Source organism: Ostrinia furnacalis, unplaced genomic scaffold, assembly GCF_004193835.3.
Source record: "Ostrinia furnacalis isolate ACB-3 unplaced genomic scaffold, ASM419383v2 OfSCF5941, whole genome shotgun sequence".
Classification (NCBI taxonomy): Eukaryota; Metazoa; Arthropoda; class Insecta; order Lepidoptera; family Crambidae; genus Ostrinia; species Ostrinia furnacalis.
This window is the reverse complement of record NW_021136180.1, coordinates 66,703-89,014: the sequence shown is the minus strand read 5'-3', so window position 1 is coordinate 89,014 and position 22,312 is coordinate 66,703. Positions and strand designations below refer to the sequence as shown.

General features: G+C 40.8%; 2 protein-coding genes across 5 annotated transcripts in view; one reads left to right on the top strand and one right to left on the bottom strand.

Annotated features, from left to right (window-relative positions):
* The window catches only part of Ubr3 (Ubr3 ubiquitin ligase), a 73,456-nt gene that overhangs the window by 34,971 nt on the left and 16,173 nt on the right, over positions 1 to 22,312 (bottom strand). The window contains exons 9-10 of the mRNA XM_028316864.1: positions 22,065 to 22,297; positions 19,627 to 19,782 (exon numbers count right to left, since the gene is read on the bottom strand). Of these exons, the coding sequence (XP_028172665.1) occupies positions 19,627 to 19,782; positions 22,065 to 22,297 (389 nt within the window). The remainder of the gene's footprint in view (positions 1 to 19,626; positions 19,783 to 22,064; positions 22,298 to 22,312) is intronic.
* Positions 1,043 to 18,105, top strand: orion (chemokine-like protein orion). 4 transcript variants are annotated; one of them, XM_028316866.1, is made up of 11 exons: positions 1,044 to 1,654; positions 11,842 to 11,983; positions 13,368 to 13,505; positions 14,061 to 14,278; positions 14,671 to 14,763; positions 14,922 to 15,049; positions 15,509 to 15,748; positions 15,910 to 16,041; positions 16,651 to 16,820; positions 17,535 to 17,592; positions 17,961 to 18,105. In XM_028316866.1, the coding sequence occupies exons 1-11, from the start codon at positions 1,079 to 1,081 to the stop codon at positions 18,076 to 18,078; spliced, it is 2,013 nt and encodes a 670-aa protein (XP_028172667.1). In that variant the 5' UTR covers positions 1,044 to 1,078; the 3' UTR covers positions 18,079 to 18,105. The 4 variants fall into 4 exon arrangements, with proteins under 4 accessions (XP_028172668.1, XP_028172667.1, XP_028172666.1 ...); XM_028316867.1 differs by lacking the exons at positions 14,922 to 15,049; positions 17,961 to 18,105 and adding an exon at positions 15,152 to 15,279 and having other exon boundaries at positions 1,043 to 1,654; positions 17,535 to 17,788; XM_028316865.1 differs by lacking the exon at positions 17,961 to 18,105 and having other exon boundaries at positions 17,535 to 17,788.

Here is a 22,312-nt window from a genome sequence, read left to right as displayed (position 1 = left end):
AAATTAAATAGGCGTCAGTTACACTATCTAACCTGGCTCTATCGAATTGTGTCGTTTTATCGATATTGCTTCAATCTCCTTCAAGATATTTTTATCTGAACTTTTGGTCTCACGACCATTTTTCTGTGGCTCTACGCCCAATTAACATTTAAGTCATTCACAATAGCAGGCAATATACAATCTTGGAAACCGTACAACTATGCAAAAAAACTTCGCATAGTATTTTTCTTTTACTGCCAACAATATTTTACCCTTCATCGAGGTCTCTTATATTGCTATATTTATTAAATAACTTTATAAAATAACGTTAAAATTGATACGCTTTAGTCGTCACAGCGTACTATTTGCTATTAACAATGAGGAAGATTTCCGATCCTACATACTACAATCAAACAATTGCATTCATCCGTGCAGCATTGTGATTACAAAAGGTATAATTATTATCTATGTTTCTCTCATAACATCACGTAACATTGGTGCATTGTTATGAATAAGTTGACATAAATACTTTAGCGGTCAATAGGTAGAGAACCCTTTTCAAATATTTGAATCAACAAAAAGGAAAAAAGTGAGGGCGGATGGGACGAATTGAAAGCATTCAACCAATAAAGTTATTTTTATGAAAGGGGACGTTTGGAGAGGGCTGGCTATCAGTGTTGCCCGATTTTACTTTCCCCCCAGTTACGTGGGTTCACTCACGTGTGGCGTTAGCATACGTAATAACTTTTTCTATTATGTCTACGCGGTGAGTATTAAACAACTTAACAATATCTGGCCTTGTAAAATGAAATTAAACAAAGCATTACAAGTGCAAACAAGTGTAACTGCAACGCACAGTTGTATGGAATCATTCTGTTGCGACGTTTCACCGCAATAAACTGGTTTCCTAGTTTTAATAATTAGCAATTTGAATGTAATCAAAGTGTAGCCAAAAATTGACTCATTGAAGCGACTCAGCGTAACGTAGGCGCGAATTAAGTTATGGAAAGTGGTAAATGAAGTAAGCGAGCGGGTCACACAGCCGCGTAGCCGGCGACCTCGATCGATCGCGGCGGGCAGTGAGCCCGCGTCCTCCGCCATGACCAACCGGCGCCCGCGCACGTTTCTCGCGCTCGCAGCGCTGCTTCTCGCGCAACCCGCGCGCGGGCTCATCGACGAAACACTCGACGTCCTATTCCTCAGCAAAGAAATCGGCGAGAAAGTGCTCAGCTCGTGGGACATCATCGGGAAACCGTTCAATGCCACCGGAGGGGTCGAACTTCCATTCATCAAGAGGCGGGAAACCCAGATCTTATCCCGTCTCGCTCAGGTTACGAATGCGATCGAGAGGCTGGAGCTGAACTTGCAGCAAAATAATGCTGTTGCTTTGATGCTGTCGAAGAACAGTGGGAAGAAATCTGCCCTAGAACTGAGGCTACACGAGATGACCGACTTGCTGAGCAGGGTTTCGTCTGCCAACCGGCAGATGAGAGAATATGTGCGGCTTCAACAAACATTGGAAAGGAGTACTTTAGAAAATTTCGCGGAGTGGTGTGTTTCTCATGACCCTGGCGCTTTGCCGGGGTTGCTTGAAAGAATTCATGCCCTAGTGGTGCCGCCGCACAGGAATCTCCTGGGCCGCGGTGTCCTGCAGTTAATTTTGGAGGACTTGCAGGTTTGTACGTCACTACATTGTTGTCTCAGTAAACAGCGTTCCGATCGGTCCCATTGTTCAACTTGAAGAGTGATAAACAAACATCGACACATCCGACTTTTTAACAGTAACATGGGATTATTCTCGGATTGTCGAGCCATTATGAGGTAATCATTATCTCGACAATGTGTGCGACAAATGGACGCAGAGACAAGGACTCGTAAAAAAAGATTCGGATCATTCGCTTCAAATGGAACGTTAACTGTTGAGGGTGAGTCATAAAAATAGTGTGTTAGTTAACACCATCCCGCGAGGTAACGGGGATTTCGATAAAACGTGTTAGTAGAACACATTTTAGATAATAATTTCGTTTTATTACTATACTATTTAAAATAACTAGACGAATTTAAGTACCTATACTTCGAATTGTTTTTTTTTTATATGGGACATTATATGTATAATACGCCTTATTATTAGATGATTCATTGCGACAATGTTAAACGGGAAACAATAAGTTGTTGAGGAATAAGTTGTTGCACGAGAACTGATAAAGTTTATAACTAAATCCATCCTTTGTTGTGTCTGGCCGGCAGCACAACGGTGCATTGAGCGGAGATTACGAGAATGGTTTCGCCTAACCGAACAAAACATGAGTAAATGAAAAACACATTGTAGGCTCGACCACTCTTCTCCGTCGTGCATCGCACAATTGACAATCTGCTCGTAACCTGTTGCACTAAGTTGGCATGAACTGACCTGAATATTCCATTAAAAGATTAGACAGGATCGTATTTATGAAATGACAAGTTTGAATTTGCACTCAAGAATAGATTCAAGCCTGTTATTAGGTGATCGATCACAGTTTTGAACGTCGTTTTAGAATACAGAGCTTAGTATGACGACTTGGACTATTGCTTTTTATTTCTTTTGTAAAAAACATTTTTTTATATGTCAAAAATCTAATCATTTACGAAATAGTTTCAACAATAACTTTAATATTATTGTCTGTAGATGTAGAGAAGCTATTTATCATCTTAATTTACTTCCTAGCTTAAATGTTATCATCAAACATTTGCTTTAAAAGACTTTGAACTCCAGGATAATATTAATTACATTAGGCATTGATACCCGATAAAAATAACTTCGAACATACATTTTGCATCACTTTTACTTGTTTTTGATATTAATTCGACTCTTGTAATCGAAGTCTAGACCCACTGCACGAGGTGGATATTTTTGTTTACCCAGTTGGAACATCATTTTAACTTTCAATGCATTCAAACTTATATTTTGATTATTAATAAATTTTACTGAAGGGATCTTTTAACAACGAATTAGGTATACGTATTTGTATTATTCAACGATGCTTATTGTCAAAACTTTTTATTTTAAGCGATCAAATAAATATTAAATTATGTACGAGAGACCTTGTAGACAATGAAGTGAACTATTAACAGTGACTCATACAATGATGGACGGGGGTCAAACAACTTGCCGGATCGAGGGCTCGGTTAGTGAAATCACAACTTCCTATAATTTATTTACTCATAAAAATATAAGTACTTATTTTGATGTCAACTTCAAGTATTTGCCACTACCCAAGGCACAGAATAAATACTTGTCCTAGGTAAGGAAAAATACTAAGAAAACAATTGATAAGAAATGTTTGTAACGGTAACTTAACTTTATTTTAAAAGAAGTAGGTAATACTTCGTTCAGAGAAGTATCAAGGAGTTTAACCACGTTTAACTGTGTGAAATAAAAACAAAACAAAAAAATTGTAACAGCTGTAAAATTTTAATTTATGATAGTACTGAGTAGCGTAATAATAAACTACACTTGCGAGCAAAAGTATGGAATCACTTACATGAAGTTGTTTCCACGCGATCTTGTGTACTAACGAATTTGTTAGTAACAAAAAAAGTAGCACCATTTTAAAGATTCAACTTTTAACTTTAAATTGATACCAAATTCATTCAAATCACACCAGTATTTAAAAAGATATCCCGGCTGATGTGAAGAAGTAAGGAAAAAGACATGTATCAACTGTTTGATACGTCGCGAGTTGCGGCCTATTTACCCCCCATAAAAGCAAGTGTTTTCGGATTTTTGCTTTCACACGTTGATCCATACACATCTCCGCTTCTTTTGACACTTTACCTGGGAATCTACACCTTCAGAGGCAGCACAAATCGTTGCACTATTGCAAGAAGGGCTCAGCCAGCGGGTTGTCGCACGTCAGCTCCACATAAGCCAGTCCTGGGTTTCAAAAGTTTGAAGACGCTTTTGGGATACCGGTGGCTTTATCCCGAGACCAAGTTCTGAACATTGCCGGTGCACATCGCAGAGGGAAAACCGTTTTTTCATGTCAACCTCTCTATGAAATCGTCATTTGAATGGTATCGACGTCCAGCAAGAGCTCAGAAATGTTCGTAGGATAGCTGTTAGCAAGTGGACAGTTTGTCTAAGATATAAACAATAGAATTTGACTCCAAAAAGGCCTGCCACAGGATTGAAACTGACGGCAGGTCACCGACAAGCATGCTTTCAATTTGCTCCTACACATCTCGATGGGAAGTCGAGCAAGCCACCCCCATAAGCCAATGTTTTAGCGAACCAGCACTGCACAAATCGCTCCCCAGGCCGTCTATAGACCCGACCTCTTCGACTGCTGCACTGCAAAAACAGTCTGCATTCATCGGAGAACAAAACTCGCCTCCATGACTCGCCTTCCGAGTGCGACCTAATTGAAAGCGTGCTTGTCGGTGACCTGCCGTCAGTTTCCAGCCTGTGGCAGGCCTTTTTGGAGTCAAATTTTATTGCTCACTAGCTGACCCGGCGAACTTCGTACCGCCTTAGCGTAGAGATTTTCTTAATATTTTTTTCCGTAAGAACCATCCTTGGACTTCCACAAACATTTAAAAAAAAGAATTATCGAAATCGGTTCAGCCGTTCACACGTGATGCCGTGACAACGCGAAACGGGTTTCATTTTTATATATATAGACTTTTTTTGTTACTAACAAATTCGTTAGTACACAAGATCGCGTGGAAACAACTTCATGTAAGTGATTCCATACTTTTGCTCGCGAGTGTACGAGGGCTGCACTAAAAGTATNTGCCGCCCTCGTATATCTGCTGTGGGAGACGAACGATTTTTTATATTGTTTATGACCTTTCTCAAGACCATAACGACATGTTTTAAGTACGTGATAAATCGTAGGATACGTAATAACAATTAACAATCGTGCGTAACACGAGTCAGCAAACATTATAATGTATTTGTTAGTGATAAGACTTAGCGGATGCGGCCACTGAGATCGCAGCCGGTTCTAGGTACTCCTATCAAGTGTCAAATGCACGTGGAAAACATAATATAATTCACTTTATATACGTAGCTAAAGAGACTTCCTACATTAACAGTGAATTTAGCCAACAAAAGATATTTTAAGATGCATTAACTGCACTACACGGACGAGGTAATGTGGCAAATACCTCGTCCGCGTGAAATACACTAACAAAACAAGACATTCGTGGCGATTTGACGTTTATTTTCTAAATTGACCTTGCTTCTTGAATTCAAAGTGCGCTTTAAACGATTCATCTCTTCAGTTTCAGCAATGGTTTTTTAAATCTGTATTTTATTTTATTATTCGGGTTTTTTTTGCACTTCCTGCTACCTTTATGAGGTCGTCGGTCTACCTTGTGGGTGGAGGTCCCAAAAACATAATTAGGCACATATAAAACTGATTTCCACAAATGTGAAACGAACCCACGACATTTCGCTTGCACTTACCAGGCATTTTAGTAATGTAGCAATTACCATCTGTCAATTTTCCTAATGAATAATTAGTTTATAGCCTGACCAGGAACATAAAAACCCTCGCCATGTTGCGGAAAACTAATGGTACTAATTTCTTTTAATGGCAACAGTAACTGAAAACTTCATTGACATGTCACCTTGCATGTCAGTCTATTGCTGTCAAAGTGTAAACAAACTTTATTTTAAATGTGCGCAATTGATTTTGTGAATTAAAATGCTAAAATCTTTTTATAGTCTTGAAAGAAAAGTGGTTCACAATGTGTTAAAATATTTGTCGAAGAGAAATACTAAGGGTTCGGACAATATTTTCATTGAATAATGTTTCCGACAAAGGTTGTCAAATTGACTGACATGTTTATCGTATAGTACAGTCCACTATGAAAATTAGCTGTGGTTTGTTTCAAATACCTATTTTAAAGTTTTTGTCACTTTCTAAGTGTTGAATTTTATGGAATTGGGAAAGAAGTACCGAGTTTGAAGCGTTCATGAGCAGACATTGCAGTTGAACATTCAAGTTCTGAATTTGATTATTGATGAATAATAAAATAAATCCTACTAACTCGATTGATGGTTTCATTTAATTTATTTAAACCAGGTTACCTATAATAATATTTTTCGTTAATTTGTGAAAATATCAAATTAGCCCCTAATCCTGAATCCTGATACATAAAGTTAGCCTATTAATTTAACACAGGTACGACTGTACTCAGTGTTGCACTATCAAATGCAATTGACGCGCCTCTATGCCAGGGTTTTTATGTTCCTGGTCAGGCTATAATATAATTATACATTTCGGTTAGTTCATCAAACTGATTCATACAATTTAGTCAAGTTTTTATGCGCGATATGACAGCACAGATTAAACATTCTACTTTGCGCGTTCGCAAACTCGTTTCCGAGATCATTCGCACTGATGAATCATTGACGCACCTTTGGCTTACACAAAGAAGTGATCCACTTACGTACTTTACTAGGAAGATTAGTTTTTGTGCTGTAAAATTGCGTCTCGAAAGTTTTAAATAAAACTTGAAGAACAAAACGATTTGGACCTATTATAGCACGTAACTAGAAAGCAACTTTACTAACGACAAATTTTATCAGATACTTAGTAGTTAACATAATTTATTTGTGGTACAAATAACTATTATGTTTGAACCACATAAACTATTTTTCTTTCTTTCGATGTGTATTTCGAGATACAAAAAAACATTCAAAGAACAGTTTCGTTAAATGTATACTTCCAATAATTTTATGGTAATAATTAATGAGCTTCAATATTTATTTTGATTTGCTCATCAGAAAACAACGATTAATTTTTAATCGAGTTTAGACAGGAGTTTAACCACATGCAACCTGATATAAATGTGAAATGTAGGAAACTAAAAAAAATACTTGGACTACAAATTCAATCCACAAAATTATCATCATAAAACAAAACAACCGGCAAAAAAAATACAAATACGAAGAAATGGTTCCACCCTCTGATGGATTTGACCCGCATCTAATTACCCAACATGACAGATGGTAGATTTTATATTGTTGCGTGGGAGTTCGAAACAATACCAGCACGTTATCTAGAACGCGAACGTTAATTAGAAAAATATGCAAACGGGAACTGCTCACTGCTCATCAGTGGTCTATGTGTAGATAAGACGGTGCTAACTTTGATTTAAGCACGTCTCAGTACTAAAGATATCGACTAGGGAGAATAAATAATTCAATTAGATAAAGTAAACAGCAAAAACGTGTCAATAAAAGAACAGAACTTCTTTTTTAATAATGTGTTTAATTAGTTAACATGAAACGATGAAATGGCTTCTGTGTACTGCTATTCAAATATGGTTTTATTGAGTCGAATGAAACTGTCGCAAAATATTGTAATTTCTATTCACAACAGCCTTCTAAAGTTCTTTTGTCAGCCTGACTTAGCCTATTGACTAACAATGATTGAAGTACGTCATACTGCCAGACGTGCTGTCTCCAATACAATAGAATAGAGGAAAAAACTACGGTAAAGCTACATTATGTATGCTACAATAGACCTTAAGTCGTTAAAATAAGAACGAGGGTGTAGCACGTGCAGGAGACTAGTGCCTCTTGTAACTGTCGATGAGCTGACACAACGTTCGCTATTGTCTATCGATATTCCCAAGATTTATCGAAGAAATGTCCTAAAATAGCATGACTATTTTAAGTATTTTATTTGACATTAAACTAAAAAATAACAAAACGTAAATATGTTAGAGAAAGTGCCAATGATTTCAGTACATTACACAGGTCTGCAATGGTTTTCCTCTTTGAAATCTGAGTAACGTTTTCTATAGTTTCTGATGTGCTGATTACGAGAAAAATAATAAAAAAAATCCATCACGTCAGGATTTTTTGATATTGAATATTTAAGATTTTGCTCAAAAATGTCTGAACGCCTACATTTTAAAATTTATAAAACGTCATTAAATTACTTCAGCTTATTTTTTATTGTATTTAATTAGTGTAAGGGGACATAGAAGTTAATGCAAATCAGTAATTTGTTAATTACTACATAATGAGTATATGTAATTCGCTTTAAATATGTCGAAAAATTAGTATTTTGGCTTAATTGAGTAATAAGCTCATTCATACATAATGATTAGGTAATATTACTTAATTGTTGCAAATATTATTAGAAAAGGGTGTAATAGAGATAAACCAAAGGGTTTTAGTATAAGTACCCGCACTAATTTATAAAATTAACAGTGAACTGCGGATCTTGCAACATAAACTTTAAAATGTCATTGTTTAAATTCTCTGAATAGTTTTTGTAATATTTGCGGGAAATTTATGGTGGAAATATCAACGAAACAGCATTACAGACTTTGTAAAAAATATTTACGAAAGTTATTTTGGATACGTTTTATGTAACCAAGACAAAACTTGGACTCCTCATAAAATTTGTACGACTTGTTTATTAGAACTTCGCAAGTGGTCAAAAGGACAGAAAAATTGGTTCAAAATCATTTCGCCTATGCTATAGATATGCCTATGCTCCGAATGTAAAGAAATAGTGGCCAAAATGTTTACAACTTTTGGTGTAATGGGTTGTAATATGAGCATTAAACTTCATTTCCTTAATTCGCGCATTGATTACTTCCCAAAAAATCTAGGAGCCGTTAGCGAAGAACAAGGCGAAAGGTTTCACCAAGATTTGAAAGAGCTTGTAGTCCGGTATCAAGGCAGATGGAATACTAGCATGATGGCGGACTATTGCTGGTTATGGAAGCGCGACGATCCAAACCGGAAATTTAAGCAAAAATCGCACAACCGAAGCTTCCAGGAAAAAAGGACCAGGTTCCATAAATAAAATTTACATGTAATTTAGACTAGTAATAAGTTGTTATTATGTTTTAGTAGTTTTTTAAGTTAAAAGTAATGTACTTCTTTAAAGATATATTTTTTTATGTAAAAACTTGAGATTTTGTTCCTATTTTCAATCTGTACCTTTTTTGAAAAATCTGGAGGTGATGGAGAAAAACTAAGTAGGTACATATTCGTAATCAGCGCACCAAAATACCCTAGAATCAGCTATCAAATCCTAGAAAGGAAGTTATGACCCTCATTTTGCAGGCCTGTGATCTGCATGGTGTAAGTAGGCATGTCATAAGAAATAACCCAGTAAGACACTTCCTAAATAAACACTTCTTTGAATCGTGACAAAAGATATTCAAAGCGTATGTATACCGGTGTGCAGGAGTCGGGAGCCGATGACTGTCAGCTGACGCGACACTGGAGCCTAATAAGCGCATAATAATAACAATATAATGCAAACAATACCTCGTGCAAGCTAGTAAAAGTCTTATTTCAAGGAAAATAAGGGCTACAATAATCGCAAAACGAGTTTGCAACGAGTTAACAGTAATAACATGCGGGACTGTAGTGATGACCGACACGAATGAGAAGCGTAAATAATCGATGTCGATTCAGTTCATTGCTTTCAGTTTCATTTGCATTTTACATTTATTTATTTTTAAGTTTATGTACATTCCTCAAATTACTAACAATGCTCGTTCAATGTCAAAAGAGTATCGAAAACCGTATAATTACTCTTCAAACGAAAGCTTAATTAAACAATCGAACATTTTCCTCTTCTCGAGGAAACGTCGCCTATAAACAATGCGAGAGCATCACAGTAAAGGTTACTCGCGAGGTCGTATAAACAATAAAATAAGAGTGCTTGTTCTCTCCAACTTTCAGTTTTGTCTAGTTCGCGCGGCGGGTGAGTTGTCGATATCGCTGGCTGACATCGTACGTCACTAGGGCGACCCCACTCGCTCGAAGCCGCGGTCCCCTCGCGGCCGCCAGCCTCAGTGTAGCTCGCGTCGCGCAACCTAACGTACCGCTAAAACTGTGTCACAATGAAAGTCGCGGCGCTTTTTGCGCTGCTAACCCTCGCGGCGACAGAGGATCTGTCGCCGGTGGACTTCGTCCGAAAGAACTTTTACACGCTAGAGGTGGAAATTTGGAATAATGTGAGCGATCCGATGTGGAGAGAATCGGGTCTGGGCGGCGATGTGGAGTTAACAAAGGCGTTCGTGGCTTTGGACAACCAGATCGCATCGCTGCCGAGTCCGCCGCGGCCCCCGTTGAGTTCGTGGCTGTGGATGCGGGCGACGGAGAAGCTGCAGGTCATCGACGGGCTGTACAAGACGTTCGTGGAGTTCGCCCGGCGGCAGGCCGCGCCGGGGGCGGTGCCGGCGCCGGTCAAGGACTGGCTGGACCTGGCGGAGAGCATCCTCATGGACCCCAAAACGTCGGCGATGCAGGCCGTGAAGAAACTGGAGGGTGTGCTGCAACACGGGGACTTGTTCCGCTCGATATTACAGGTACATCGACAAAGGATGCGTCCAATTGGTCGTGCGGGGCGGGATGATTCGGGACGTTTTATGTGAAACGCAAGTGAGGGTCGAGGTATTGATTTGCGGAATCGTCAACACGAACGTCTGGGTGTTTGGCAAGCGGCATGTCAGTGACCCGTGTTTACGTTGGCGGCCGGTGTTTATGGAGTGTTCGCAATAATATACATTTTTGAGGCACCCAGCGTGAAAGCCGACCGCATTATTGCTCATTTAGCATTCTGGTCAGGCAAAGCTGCGTTGAGAACTTTTAATTGAAATGTTCCGAGTTCATTTGAAAGTACGTGTCTGGCTCGTTAATTGTTCTAATTATTTTTATTAAGCGGAATTAACATTAATAGGACGTTAAAAACACATTATTACAAAGTTTCGAGAATCATAACAAACACCCTTGATGCAAGAGCAAAAGTTGTAAGTGAAAAGAAATTGCAATAACAGGTTTTTAGATAAAATGTAATTAGAATTGCTAACCGGTCTAATAACACAGTGCTTACAAAACAAAAAATAAGTACATGTAGGTACAATGCGATAACTAGCGCAATCTAGTACCTATAAAATATGCGTTCAATCATTAGCATTTACATAATTATAACCACGACCGAAATATTCGTAATGATAAACCGCTTTGACCCAATTAAAATACCGTATTCACTTACAGGAAATAACACCTGCGCTATGTCACGATCACATTAGTAACTAGAAAATGACATTTATTTTATTTGATCCGAACAAAGAATAGCTGACAGTACTCGTAGTTGTTGAATGCAAATCATTTTGGGGAATTCATATTCAGACTTCTTTGAATTTTAACAACTTCGAGTTCAAACCAAGGACCTTTTGGTAAATACATGTTCTAAGAAATTAACACTGACATGAAGTGGAAATTAAAAAGTACATAATAAAGAATACTATGTTTTAAATCTTTAAACATATTATTACTTAAATAACGAAATGTAGTATAGTCTCGTAATGCAAAGAGAAAAACAAATGATAAACGTAAATTTGGTCAAAGATGGCTAAAAATAGAACTGAGTAAACGATATTGGAGTTCATTCAGAGCTTATGCCAAGGCCACAAAGACAATACATAGCAAATCTAAGTAGTAGTCGAAGTGTTTGTTTTTCTCGTATTATCAACATAAGGAAAAAATTACATAGTGAAGCGAGTACTTAAATAGAATATAGAAATACTTTATTGAAACAGTAGTTAATTGCATAATAAACAACAACATCACAGCAATAATAAAAACAATTACTGAGCCTCTGCGCCAATAGACTCCCCTCTCGCTCAGCTTTTATCTTAACATGCTCGTAAGGGCATGTCAAGAAGCTGGTCTTCCGCAGACGCACTTGCTTTGGCATCGTGCATCTCTTCGAGGAGACACCGACTCGAGTTCTCTATCTCTCAAAAGGGTGCGCTCCCAGCAATACTGTGATACCTATCTTACGTTAATATAAAATAGACTTTACCTATCTGATAATAAACTTTACATTCCAGGATGAGCATCCAGACGTGTGTGAGTTGCAGCTGTCTCAGCATCAGCTCATATATGACACGTACAACACGATATCCCTTACGGAGATCAAGGGATACGCCATGATGCAGTTCTCGTGGATGCTTCTCAGGATATACGGCAGAGGTAATTAAGATATGTTTGATGTTACATAGGTTTTTACATATCCCCTTATGAATAAAAGTTACACCCTAGTTGAACTCTGGCTTAAATTGTCATTTAGTATGGAAATGTCATTTCAATCCAGTTTCTCATCCTAGGTGTAACTTTTAATTAATAAAGGGGGACATTGTTTATTTTAGCATAGGAGGTCGAAATTAAAGAATCTGACATTTAAGATACGATTGGTTTGACTCATTCTATGGTATAGTAATATCTATTATGAGTAATAAACACTAAAAATAATAGTTTGCAGACACATTTCAAAAGATGTTAAAACTTCCAACCAATTGACATACTTTCTATGATCAACTAAAGCTATGTATTTGTATGGAAGTAGAAGACGTCACTATTTTTGAGATAACTGTTTCATTAAAAAGAAAGTTTTAGCAAAGCATTTTGGTATCAACTTAGTTGTGTTGTGGGTGGAGTCAGATTCATTAGTAACGGTTACAAAACACCACCGACAAAATGCATCGTCCTATGCGTTCACGCAGGATGCAAATACAAATATTTACATTGGTGCGTGTCAAATGTTTATGTAACACACAAACACCGAAGTAAAATGCAGCATCATCAGTCAGATACCGAATGAATCATAATATTATTGCAAACAGTTAGTGGGGCATGGCTGCTGAGAGCGGAAGCGCGAACGAAGACATATTTTAACAGTGAATAATATTATTTCTTTACAAAACTGTATTAAGGAACAGATTGCAAATTCAGACAGAAATTAGTGTGACCTTTGATCAGGTAAAATCATAGTTTTGCTTTGAGACACATAATTATTGTGGTCAGATAATAGTACCAAGAAACGTCTTACGTAGTTGATTGTTGCATATAACGTCATCATATCAAGTGACAATGACTTTCAAAGACAGAGGCTAAATGTAAACTAAATTAAGATCTATAACACTATAGGCCAGTGAATATCGAACTAGATTGGCCGTTGTTCCCGATACATAATACGGTAACATCAATTGAGCTATAATCAGAGCTACTGCATCGTGACCTTACTCATTATCGCTAGTTCAGCAATAATAACAAACGGTCAGTCATTTTACGTCTCATTTTCATCGTAATTCGTAATAAATAACCTAACGAATGTTTTAATCTTACATATAATGATGATAGTATTCAATATTGTTTAAACTGTGATTCAGACTACTTTTAGGGGCAGTGTGGGTAACATTTCGACCAATTGTTGCAACGTATAAAGCTCCCAGGAACCCAAATCTATTTCCTTAAGACAATATGGTTAATTATTACGTAAGGCACGAACTAAGCATAAGTCTATCGAGTGATCAATTCCATAAAAACTTTCCTAACAAAGTATTTGGTAAAATTCCAGGGAACTACACGCAAGAAGCCAGCCTGACCAGGCAGAGGTACGGCGAGAGGACGGCGCTGACTGCCGCCGCCGCCAGGGCTGCCCTGGCAATGGCCAGCCGGGACCTGTATAGATGTGACCCTCCAGAGCACAAGGAAGGTATGCGTTATTGGAATAATTTGAAGAAATAGGCTACCTAAATAAACTCCGACAAACATTACTTCGACACTATGTTACTCCGACACAACTGAATATCGATACGACTACTTCGACACTACACTACTCAGACAAAGGATTTTACGCCTTTAGCCGAAGAAATATTTAGGTGGTCCAAGTGTTAAACAGAACCACTAAACTTTTGCTGTTTGCTGAATTCAGGTGATGGCCACCCTATGACATTAGTATTACACATAGTTCGTGAGTGTACACAGAAGAAGTAATAAGTTCAAGAAAGCCACGAGTTAGCAGGCATCGTCTAGGCAAGCTAGCTCCACCATAGATCTGCACCCAATGAGATTGTTATCAAGAGCAAGCCCGAGCTACATAAAAAGCATGTCGCTATGAAAAGAAACATGTAATCTGATTCGATACAACACAATCGTTCACAATTTATCATCTTTTCAGGCGAAATCTACGCCAAACTGACCCGAATCTAAAAAACTACACCGAGAAAGAAAAATACGAAACACACGTTCACATTTTTTGAATTTCCAGGCGAAACCTACGCCGAAGTGACCCGCCTCCTACAAGGCTACATCGAGAACGAGGTGGACATGAACTCAGAAGGCACGTGCCGCGACAACTGCGCCGCATACACAGTGGCCGAAAACCACGGCTGCTTCAAAGACCAGTTCTGCTCCAAGCAGCCACCCTGCAAGGGCAGAATCCTGAACTGCAAGTACATCGACTCGGATATGTGGGTGTGCCCTGCGGTGAGCAAAACGTTTTCGATCAATGTTTTTTAACTTTTATTCTGACCTATTGAGAGAATATCTCGTAATTCACTGTGCCTCTTGACCTTCTTAAATTGTTATAAATGCTTTCGAAGTTCAGCCTAATTTCTTTAGTTCAGCCTAATTAGCGATAACAACAAAAAATGTATCACTCAATTTGGTGATGGCAACTGTACTGTATCAAAACAAAACAATCTTATTTCCTTGTCTGTCAATTAAGATGTCACTTGTTTTTCATTCATCTCAATAACAGCTTCAATCTGTGTAATACCTACTCTACTGTAGTAGCTGTATTTATCTACAGCGTCATTACATAAGCAATGCGAATGCTAACGAGTACCTAGCTGATTACACATTATTTATGATTGCAGGGTCGCAACAGCAACCGTCGGTACGAGTGGATCGAGTATGAGAACGGACGCACGTTCGGTACCGTCGGCCACTGTAAGCTTGGCGCCCCCAAGGTGAGAACAATCAACTGGTATTACACATAATTGACTATGTTCGAAACAATATTAACTAAATACAACCTTAGAGGGCGTGACATTTATTCTAGTTTATCAGTATGACCTGGGAAACTCCAGTAGCATATCTACACGATACATAGTAAGAGTTTCCTCAGGTGGACTCATGGTGGCGTTGGTTGTTCTGGCACTGTTCCTACTGCATGTGCCTTTGCGACGAGGCGAGCGAGCAGTCCGACCGTTACTTCAGTCTTTGGGACACGACATCCGACGTCAAAAACAACAAGTTAGTCCCTTACAAGTCAGGGACGCCCGCACAAAGTCTATAACGCTAAAGCAAAATTCTTCAGATATTCAAATGTAACTTTTAACCAATTTCTCTTCAAAGGTCGACTCCTGGTGGAAATGGAACCTTCTCCACTGCTCTTACTGCTTTTGCCTTTGCGAGGACGCGAGCGACCAGGCGCATCGCTTCTTTAGCATGAAGGAAGCGACGGCAGACTTTGACAAGAACAAGTCAGTACCCGGAATCGGGTTCAATAGGACATGCATATTATATGGGAAACGTAGAGCTGTAGTTGGGTATTGGGAACGCTTCGGGTATTTAATACGTAGTCATATTCTACTAACAGCACTATTGTGCGGGTGTCCCATATATTTTATGTTGATATATTATAAAGCATGCATTTTCATTGGGAAGTCTAAATTGTAGTGGGCGAAGTAACAATTTTTTGAAACATTGCAGGGTGGTGACCGGCCTTCGTCTAGTGAAACTCGGGAGGGTATTCCACCTGCAGATCAGTGAGGGCACTCTTGGCGAGCGAGGGTCAGTGATCCCTGGGGACTGGGTGCCGATCCAGAAATTTGACCCTTCGGAGCCTGGCATGAGGGATGGAGTTGACTACCACAAGCTGACGTATGAGAGGAGGGCCATCGACTTGGACGAACTGGACTCACCGGCTGGACACATCTTGACTGGAGTCAGGTATGTCGAGTCTTTAGTGTTATGGTCATTTTGGAATTTACGAGATTGAATGGTCTCGTTTCATTTTGAGATCTCTAGCAAACTGTGGGGTGCCAAACCAATACATATGAAAATAAAATCAATAAAGTCTATTTTTCTTCATAATTATTTATTTTTTACAGATTCCGCATGCTGGGCGCACATCTGCACTTCGAGATCCGCTCGACGCCGTTCAACTACGCTACGGGACGCCTGGCGCCCGAGAGGAGCCAATGGATCAGCAACGACAACACAGACGGAGCGGAGATACCCAGGTAAATTAATTAACAATAATTGTCTCTAATTAATACCTACAAATACAATACACTTCTTGGTTTAGCAGTTTACAATATGTACCAGGAATTTAAATGACCATTAAGAAGACAAAGGCATCTGAATAGTATAGTTAAGTCAGTTTTTTGTTCCAATGAGGTTACTATTCGTCACAATAGGTAAACCTTTTGTTTCATTCAGCTTACAACAAATGTACCTAAGTTACAATATCACCCAGAAGATGAAGATAAGCTTTATGATAAAGCGAGCCAGTTCAGACATACAATATCAACATGACATAATATTATGTTTTAGTTTTAGGAACGCTGTTCATGAAAAGACCTCAACAAAGGTTCTCAATTGAACAGGAATGCAAATGTGACTAGCATCTAAAAATCTGGTCACTTTAGAGATGTTTTATTGTAAATACCATCGATGCTGGCAAAGGTGACTGAGTTTCTTGTGCCACTTCTCAGCAGCAGCCCATATGTTGTCCCGAAGTGGTGGTAGGGCAAGCTATATCTGGGACGTGTATAAGTGCCCTGGAAAGGGCCTATGTACTGAATAAACTATTTGATGTCTTCAAAAGCCAAACAACTTGGTATTTTCAGAAAGCGCCTCGAGCTATACAAGCCCGACATCCCGATCCGTAGCAACACGCCGCTGCCTGTCGACTCATCTCACGACCAGTTCATAGAGTTCACGCACACCGACTACGAGGCCGACGCGGCGCAGTCCACCGTGCCTTTCGTGGACATACAGCCCGTTATGCCGATGAAAGGTAATATTATAAACGCATTTTGAATTATTGAACATAATTGTCAGGTAATCAACTATAGAAATTGCAGCGAGACTGTATTGCAATAGAAAAAGACGCGAAATCACGCAAGACATCTAGATCAACGCCTAATTTAGAATTAGATCCTTTCAAATGACTTCTGTCACAATAGATCAAACCTGGTCGAGCTGGCGCAAATGAAGGCCCAAAAACCAATAATAATAATTTCAAATGACTTTAAGCTTGGACTTTGATCGATGTGTTGACGATACCCACCAAATACCTACGTTACTGCGAGATTTTTTGGTTGGAGAGATTAAAAATACATAATTTAACATGAAAATATCAAGAAATGAGTGATTTCGAAGCGAATAATAATGATCATAATATCGATGTCATAGTTCAATCATAAATTGATAAGGTCAACTTTTTCTACGTGACTGATAAATATAAACATCCGAATTGATTCAATTGATTAAACTGAACGAGTCTTCAGTTCGTCTTTTCATTATTTAACAGCACCTACTCAATATTTTAACCAAGTCAAACCTGTGCTCGTGAAATATAGCAATTTATGTTTTTCCCTATTTAAAATAGTGACTGAGTTTCTTGCTTCTTCTCAGCACTGGTCCATTGATTCCGAAGCAGTGGTACGGCGCAAAAGCGCTTTTTAAAAGCCTATACTTGCAAAAAATAAATGAGTTTTTATTTCCCCAGGTGCGGGCCTGACCAGCGGCGCGGGGATCATCCACCGAGGGGCGCGGGGTTCGGGAGGGTTCATCGGAGTGAAGCTATTCACGTACGACTACTCCGCGCACATTAAGGCAGAGCCGCCGGCCAGCGAGTTTGATTCTGACTCGGACACCACCGAGTTTGTGCCAATCGTCAACTAGGTTAGGACTGTATACTCATTTTGTATGTAGCGTAATTTTTAGGACTTTTTTATGAAACGAATAAAGTTTGTAAGATAATTGTGGTTGTTATTTGAATATTCCATTTGCTGTGAGCGCAGTCGCAACGTCATACTTCCAAGACAAAACCAATGACAAATTAAACTTGTCTATAATTATGTTTGTTCCAAAGTTCCCAGACTTGGAGCTACGAAGTTTTAAAAGGAATACTCCCATTATAATTGTCAGAGGGGTTCATCGGAGTGAAGCTATTCACGTACGACTACTCCGCGCACATTAAGGCAGAGCCGCCGGCCAGCGAGTTTGATTCTGACTCGGACACCACCGAGTTTGTGCCAATCGTCAACTAGGTTAGGACTGTATACTCATATGTGTAGCGTAATTTTAGGACTTTTTTATGAAACGAATAAAGTTTGTAAGATAATTGTGGTTGTTATTTGAATGTTCCCTTTGCTGTGAGCGCAGTCGCAACGTCATACTTCCAAGACAAAACCAATGGACAATTTAAACTTGTCTATAATTATGTTTGTTCCAAAGTTCCCAGACTTGGAGCTACGAAGTTTTTAGCGAGTTTGATTCTGACTCGGACACCACCGAGTTTGTGCCAATCGTCAACTAGGTTAGGACTGTATACTCATATGTGTAGCGTAATTTTAGGACTTTTTTATGAAACGAATAAAGTTTGTAAGATAATTGTGGTTGTTATTTGAATATTCCCTTTGCTGTGATGCGCAGTCGCAACGTCATACTTCTAAGACAAAACCAATGGACAAATTAAACTTGTCTATAATTATGTTTGTTCCAAAGTTCCCAAACTTGGAGCTACGAAGTTTTAAAAGGAATACTCCTATTATAATTGTCAGAAGGGTTCATCGGAGTGAAGCTATTCACGTACGACTACTCCGCGAACATCAAAGCGGAGCCGCCGGCCAGCGAGTTTGATTCTGACTCGGACACCACCGAGTTTGTGCCAATCGTCAACTAGGTTAGGACTGTATACTCATATGTGTAGCGTAATTTTAGGACTTTTTTATGAAACGAATAAAGTTTGTAAGATAATTGTGGTTGTTATTTTAATATAAATTCTATTGCTGACATGCGCAGTCGCAATGTCATACTTTCAAGTCAAAACGAATGGACAAAATAATAAACTTTGCTCCTATTCTTCAAAGTAGTCTCCTTTTATTAATGCAGGTATCTATCCTACACTGTCAGAAGTCCCCTTCTACGTTCTACTCAGCGTAAGCTGTCCACGATGGTGTGATTAATACTTTGACCCTATGCGCATAAGCAACCTTACCTTATGGCACCCATAACGCTTCATTGCACTGAAGCCATTAGTTAGAGACTTCACATGGTGTCTGCATGTGTATTGCCAGGTCCTCAAGATAGCTCGAGGTCCTTATCGTCGTGTACAAATACAAATCATTTGGGAAGAGAGCGTCCGGACCTAGTAAAACTGAATCACACCCAACCCCTCAGTCCGAGTCATCTGATGCATTGATTGAATACAGGGAAAGATATTTTTCAATGTTTTTGAACCTTATGTTTTCTCAATAAAGTTCAAAATATTCAGCCGGTATTTTTCAACTGTCATTGGAATAGACATGTTGACACCACCAATCGATTGGCGTACTTTTTAAAACTGTCAAAACGAAAATCTCCCATAGATTTTGTATGGCACTACAAGCAAGTGACGTCAATATTTTGTCAACTCAAATAAACTACTTTTTTCAATTACAATGCGACCAAAAATCGTAATTTACAGGTAATTTAAAATTAATTAAGTTATTAAGACCAGAATGAAGTGTCTTTTTAGAAAAGTTGTGATTTCGAATTATTGGAGAATGTTGTCAAACTGTCCATTGAAACCTTAACACACAGCAATAAGTACGCACCTGCACTCGTAGCGGGTGCACGCACAGTAGCGCGAGTAGATCGGGCGGCGGCAGCACGTCGCGCGCGCGCACGCCCATAGCACGCACTCCGGCGCACAGGAACGCGCCCAAGTACCGGTGTAGCGGGAAGTGGAACGATGCGTGCATCACCTCCGTCTGCAATGAGAATACGAGTTAGAAATGCTGCACACACCCTTTAAGCGTGCGACACGTAGACAGAATCTACAGCTCCACTGCTAATGAAACTAAAGCCCGGTCTGTGAGCCCGTAGAATTTTTTCCAATGACCCCAAGCTACCCATCCTTATCGCTCGCGCGTAATTATATTACTGTCGCGACTATGCGACGGGCGCAGTGAGTGTGCGAGCGGGTCATTGGACAAAATTCTACGTGCCCGCAGACCATACTATAGTGGAAGTAGGTTTTATGAGTCAAGATTGTTGCACTTTGTCGCACGCTCATGGACTAACTTCTGTAAGGAATTTACAGCTTCGACGCCAATGAAACCCTACCAGTAAAAGTAGGCTGTGAGTAGTTATGGAATCAGAAATTAGGGAGTGACTGAAAAGATGAGCCGTAGATTTAATATGTGGCCGTGGGAAAAGTTGAGTTCGAATTTAATGAAGCATCGGTAGTTATAGATAGGGCTCAAGTTACAATAATATATCCTCCGAGACTACTCAACCTATACTGGCTGGGTTTAATCGGAGACCAAGCAAAAATTGCGGGCCTCTGAAAGATAGAAAAAATCAACAGTACTAACGCGAGCGCACGCACGTGCGTCTGTATTAAAAAGTAGTATGAGCGGCGCAATTTGACGGGTATTTAGTTTTATACACGCGCGGTAAGCGCCGCGAGCGTGCACTAATAAGCGGGCGCAGCGGTGACCGTTCCATGCTCCCAGGCAAGTTTTAGCGTAGGCCTTAGACGAGTGCCCGCCGAATCACGTATATTCACCTGTGTAAGAAAGCCACTCACCCTCTCCATATGCGGCGCGGTGAAGTGCACGGCGTCCAGCCACTCCTGCAGGTACTCCTCCGACAGGTGGCTCACCAGCGACCACATCGGGTACGCTGCCTCCAGCTCGCGAGAGCGGCGCATAGCAAGGGCCTACGCTAAAACTCACGTGAGCGCACGCTCGTGCGCCTGTATCGAGGGCAGGCCCGCGTCAGACGTCCACAAGTTTTAGAGAAGGTCCTTAGGCGCGCCGGCTTCACCAGCCGGATAATAAGTATGAGCAGCGCAGTGTAGTGCGTGAAACGAGTATCTAGTTCTCTTAACGCGCGCGAGCGTGCACTAATAAGCGGGCGCAATCTTCAGACGTCCGAAGCGGTGACCGCTTCGTACTCCCGAGCTAGTTTTAGCGTAGGCCTTAGACGAGGGACGATCTCACGTATATTCACCTGTGTGTGTCAGACGTCTGCTAGTTACATTGAAGATCCTTAGACGCGCCGGATCTGTCACCAGCCGGATAATAAGTATGAGCAGCGCAGTGTGGCGCGTGAGATGGGTCTCTAAATGCGCGGCAGGAGTCAGGCGCATGCCGCTGGCGTGCACTAATAAGCGGGCGCAATCTTCAGACGTCCGGAGCGGTGACCGCTCCGTGCTCCCTTGCAAGTTTTAGCGTAGGCCTTAGACGAGTGCCCGCCGATCTCACGTATATTCACCTGTAAGAAAGCCACTCACCCTCTCCATATGCGGCGCGGTGAAGTGCACGGCGTCCAGCCACTCCTGCAGGTACGTGAGCGCGGCGGCGATGATCCGCCTGGCCAGCGGCGCGTGCGCGGGCTCCGACAGGTGGCTCAGCACCGACCACATCGGGTACGCTGCCTCCAGCTCTCGAGAGCGGCGCATAGTAAGGGCCTACGCATAAACTCACGTGAGCGCACGCTCGTGCGCCTGTATCGAGGGCAGGCCCGCGTCAGACGTCCACAAGTTTTAGAGAAGGTCCTTAGGCGCGCCGGCTCCACCAGCCGGATAATAAGTATGAGCAGCGCAGTGTAGTGCGTGAAACGGGTATCTAGTTCTCTTAACGCGCGCGAGCGTGCACTAATAAGCGGGCGCAATCTTCAGACGTCCGAAGCGGTGACCGCTTCGTTCTCCCGAGCTAGTTTTAGCGTAGGCCTTAGACGAGGGACGATCTCACGTATATTCACCTGTGTGTGTCAGACGTCTGCTAGTTATATTGAAGATCCTTAGACGCGCCGGCTCTGTCACCAGCCGGATAATAAGTATGAGCAGCGCAGTGTGGCGCGTGAGATAGGTCTCTAAACGCGCGGCAGGAGTCGAGCGCATGCCACGATCGTGCACTAATAAGCGGGCGCAATCTTCAGACGTCCGGAGCGGTGACCGCTCCATGCTCGTGCAAGTTTTAGCGTAGGCCTTAGACGAGTGCCCGCCGATCTCACGTGTATTCACCTGTGTACGAAAGCCACTCACCCTCTCCATATGCGGCGCGGTGAAGTGCACGGCGTCCAGCCACTCCTGCAGGTACGTGAGCGCGGCGGCGATGATCCGCCTGGCCAGCGGCGCGTGCGCGGGCTCCGACAGGTGGCTCAGCACCGACCACATCGGGTACGCCGCTGCTTCCAGCTCGCAAGAAAACGCCGCGTAGTAAGATGAAGGTTCGAACTCGATGTGACCGCCGGTTTCGCGGATGTTCACGTTCATGCCTGCGTGATATGAGA